The 4,544-nt window shown below is 33.4% G+C and overlaps 1 protein-coding gene across 1 annotated transcript; it reads right to left on the bottom strand.

The window, feature by feature from the left end:
* Nucleotides 1-3,214: 3,214 nt before the first annotated feature.
* LOC121738757 lies at nt 3,215-3,973 on the bottom strand. The gene has a single exon (XM_042130992.1). The coding sequence runs from the start codon at nt 3,971-3,973 to the stop codon at nt 3,215-3,217; it is 759 nt and encodes a 252-aa protein (XP_041986926.1).
* Between the last annotated feature and the right edge of the window lie 571 nt (nt 3,974-4,544).

Raw genomic sequence — 4,544 nt, 5'->3', positions numbered from 1 at the left:
ATAATCAGATTCAAATCCATTAATAATTATTTTTTGAGTGCGGTTAGTTATATAAGACTTAAACCATCGCCATAAATTTCCACAAATGCCATGAAAGGATAATTTTTCTAGCAGTATTTTATGATCAACTCTGTCAAAAGCTTTTCGAAAGTCTGTATAAACACTGTCTATTTGTATATTGTAATCCAGAGCTTCAATTAAATCTGATACATAGACCAGTAAATTTGTAGTTGTAGAACGCCGTAATACAAAACCGTGCTGCTCTTGCATTATGATCCTATGTAGTAGAGGATAGATATTATTATGAACTAGTTTTTCGAAAAGCTTTGACAGAGCTGGTAAAATTGAAATAGGTCTATAATTTTCTATATTATTCCTGTTACCACCCTTAAAGACTGGGACAATTCTGGCCGTTTTCCATATAGTGGGAAATGTGCCTTCCTGTAGGCAAACATTAAATATAATATGAAGGGGTAGAAATATAGCTGATGCCGTTTCCTTAAAAAACAATGGAGGGATGCCATCAACACCCGCACCTTTATTAGGGTCCAAAGAGCGTAATTCCTTAAGTATTTCTCCCTGTGTTAACTTAATATTGCAGATTATAATATCAGAATCGTTATTATTATCATTGTTGCAACTATCATCTAAGTCTTCAGTAACATCGCTTGGTTCGAAAACTGATAGAAAAAAGTCTGAAAATAAATTGCATACTTGGTTTGGGTCACTAGTTGTTAAATCCTTATATGTCATGGTATTTGGTATATCTGCGTTACGTTTTAGGTTATTTATATATATTACTGTGAATATTAGATTCGACTTTATTTATATATTCCTGATTAGCTTTATGCGATAAGTATTTAAATCTTTCCCTATACATGGAAAATATTCTATAGTCTGATATGTTTTTATATGTTTTCCATTTGATCCAGCTATTTGATTTATTTTTGAAAATGTGTATAAGTGCTGGTGTGAACCATACAGGAAAGGTAGAATTATTAATTACTTTAGAGGAAATATTTCTCTTAATAGAGTATAAATTATCATACAGTAAGGAAACTGCATCCTCAGATGTTTTGTGTTAAAAAAGTGTTACCCAATCAACTGACTCAATCTCTTTTCTAATTAGGGTGTAATCTGCTTTTGCATAATTGAATTGTTTTTTGGGAAGGACTCTCATGCTTTTTGTTGTGGTTTTTATTGGTATTAAAACCAAGAAAGGTGGGTGGTGTGGTACTGTTGGTACTAAAGGAACAGGTATAGATGATGCCCCAGACTCAGAGATATTTGTGAGAAAGAGGTCTAATATTCTATCGTTCTCATTTTTAAAAGTATTTACTTGTTTAAATCTATTACAGGTTCCATATGAACATTCCCTTTTTTCCAACTTAAGGACGGTGAGTTAAAGTCACCTGCTACAATAAAAGAATCAACGTCAGACATTTGTAAACAGTTCTCTAAATAGTTTAGGTGACATTCATAAACTTGAGAAGCTATGGCTGGTGGTATATAAGTCGCACTAATGACCCAACACTTGTTGCTCACATTAATCTGAACCATGACATGGTCAACCAGATAATAAGCTGAGGAGGCAGCACAAGTGTCGGAGGCGTGCGGCGCGTGGAACCCGGCTGCGACTCGTCGCGATGCCGGGAGCTCGCGCCGCACCGCCACCAATACGCCGCCGCCGTCCTTGCGACGACATTTACCTAAATTTCTGTCACACCTGAATACTCTGTAGCGAGAATCGATATATTCATTATCTGAGATGTTGTCGTTCAGCCAGGTCTCGGTTAGAATAATTATGTCGTAGTTATGTGCTAATATATTCATATAAAGTACGTGCAGTTTGGTTTTAAGTCCACTACAATTCTGATAATATAAAGAGAAAACGTTTGTATTATTCATAGTTGGGGTGCAGGGAAAATAAAAGATGCTAATAAGTACACTGTATTGTTTCCATAAACATGCACTTGCATTATGGTGTCACAATTCATAAGAACAATTTTATATGTTAATTTAGAAAAAAAATACAAGATACAATAAGATATAAGTAATCGTGTTAGTACACAGATGCAGTAGACATAATACTTTTGTTACATTAGTATTGCAAGCAATGTTAGGATAGAATATTATATCACTGTAGTTTAAAGACACATAAATTTTAATAACCAATGTAGGAAATATTGAGTTATTGTATTTGTAATTTTTGCATAAAGTTATATTATCATTAAATATTAGTTTTATTAATCCTGACTTACTGTGTGTAAAGTATATTATATTACATAATAATATGCAATTAACATGCAATGTCAAATGACCAAGGCCATAGCTATCATAATCTCGTGAGATTAAGTTTACTGTTTTATGATCGCTGTCAAGCACCTGCACATCATCCCGCACCAAAATTTCTATGTTTCGAGCCAAGAATCCAGTCATTCTCCTTATAATAATTAGAACAAGACTATACCCACGACTCGACTGAAAAAATATTTGTGGGCAAATGCACAGATGCCAAACACCAACCAGATAATACATGTATTTATAATTTTTAGGCCACAAAACTGATACAAAAACAAGTTTGCTAGTTAATTTTAATTTTAAAATAGTACCTTTGCAGTTTTTTACAACCAATATTGATAACTCCACTCTTGGCACATAACATCTCAAACATTGGCCACATATCAAAAGCATCTTTGCCTGAAATAATAAAAGCATTATAATATTATTATGACCTCCCTCATTTTGGCAAAAACTTGTACACGGTATCTTTGCCTGAAATAACAAAAGTACAACAACTATATTAATATTATATCTATAATTTTGGTAACAACTTGTACACAATGACCTCAAACATACAGACTTGACAGTTAAATATAATAATATAGCAAAATACATCTCTAAAAGACAGTTGGAACACAAATTACACATGTTTTTAATGTTAATGTGTATAATAACGCAATATTTGTATAAAATAATATAATATAAACTTATTATTATCAACTTTCCTTTATATCTTGGCAGGTTAATTATTATTATGCTTAATTTTACATAGTTAGCCAAGAAGTTAAAGCAAGTTACATACAAGAGATACAAGTACCTAGAAACAAAGTAAAAGTAGTGATCATAGTACATAAGACTTAAACTATAATGTGAAATAATTTCCAGAGTTCTTATATATATATATATTGTGAAATGAATGATTAAAAACAACTTACTTGATTTTATGAATATCTGAGAGGGATCGTATTGCAACCACAGGGGAATTATCAGTCTTTCGAGCGAGAATAACACCATGTTTAACCCACACATATTTGTAATCTTGCTTTTTCGCTGCTTCACGGCATTGGCGAAATAATTGTTTATTGTTGAGAGTCAGATGTTCGTTAACGTAGATAACTTGTGGGGTACCGGACAGTGATAGTTGTGTTGAATTTAAGCCGCCTGATGAACGATATGATGCAATGAAGTTATCACGAAGGACACGTGTTGTAAATTTGACAATGATGTTTTTGGGTTTAGAGTTCTTGTTGTTTGCGTGAGGCACACGGTGAATGGACACAACATCCGAGTTTTGTATATGGAATTTTATTTCTTTGGCCATTATCTCAATTATTTCTAGCAGATTTTCACCCCTCCTTTCCTGGAGGTTGCAGACTTCTACGTTACACATTCTGGCTTGCTGTTCCATTTGCTGAATTTTATTCTCCATACCTATTACACGATCTTGGGAGGTGGAAACCAGGGAAACTTTAGTTTCAACTGTTTTAAGGCGTTGATCGAGTTCATGCTCGGTATCCGAGGAGAACTGCAGTGATTTTTCCGTGTCCAAAATACGCTGATTTAGTTCAGATAGTGTCTTACGTATTGATAAGTTATCAGCTGTGATTTTTTGCATGTTTGTATTTAGATTATCTAGGGAACTTGTTATAATGGATAATTGTTGCGATATAGTTGTAGTGACGGCCTCCATGACACTTTGATTAATAGTTTGTGTGATTTTGTCATTAAATAATTTCATTTGCAAATCAAATATTTTTTGTCCATAGTAATTAAAATATCCTCATAGTCTATCTGTTTGCGTTTGTTTTTGCGAATATTAACATATTCTGATTTTTCTTGCAAATTTTGTATGTCTGGATCAGATGAGTAATGCGCCGGTGGCGTACGCTGCAGCGACATGGCGGTATATTGTGCTGACTCGCTCTAACACACAGACGACGAAATAGATGAATAAGGACGGGAATAAAAGTTCTAGACGATACTATTAAATCATTACGCAGGCAAAAGTCACTTCACTGTACTTTAGTTTAACGTTCACAATTGCAGTTTTTAGTTACTTTCACAGTTAAAAATAACGTTTGACACTACCACTCTCCACTGAATGCGATCGGCGAATGAATGATATTTCTTTATACAAAATATTTTTTTATTTCTTCTTGTTACCACTTTTCTATACGCCAGTATAAATAAGTGATTACACTAAAAATATTTAATAAAATTCATGGTACGAATCCATCCATACCAAAAAAGAATTCGTCGTT

This window comes from Aricia agestis, chromosome Z (assembly GCF_905147365.1).
Source record: "Aricia agestis chromosome Z, ilAriAges1.1, whole genome shotgun sequence".
Taxonomy (NCBI): domain Eukaryota; kingdom Metazoa; phylum Arthropoda; class Insecta; order Lepidoptera; family Lycaenidae; genus Aricia; species Aricia agestis.
This window is presented reverse-complemented; position numbering and strand designations above follow the sequence as displayed.

Excerpts from the sequence above, each read along its gene's own strand:
- LOC121738757 (XM_042130992.1), bottom strand. The coding sequence starts at position 3,973 with ATGGAGGCCGTCACTACAACTATATCGCAACAATTATCCATTATAACA.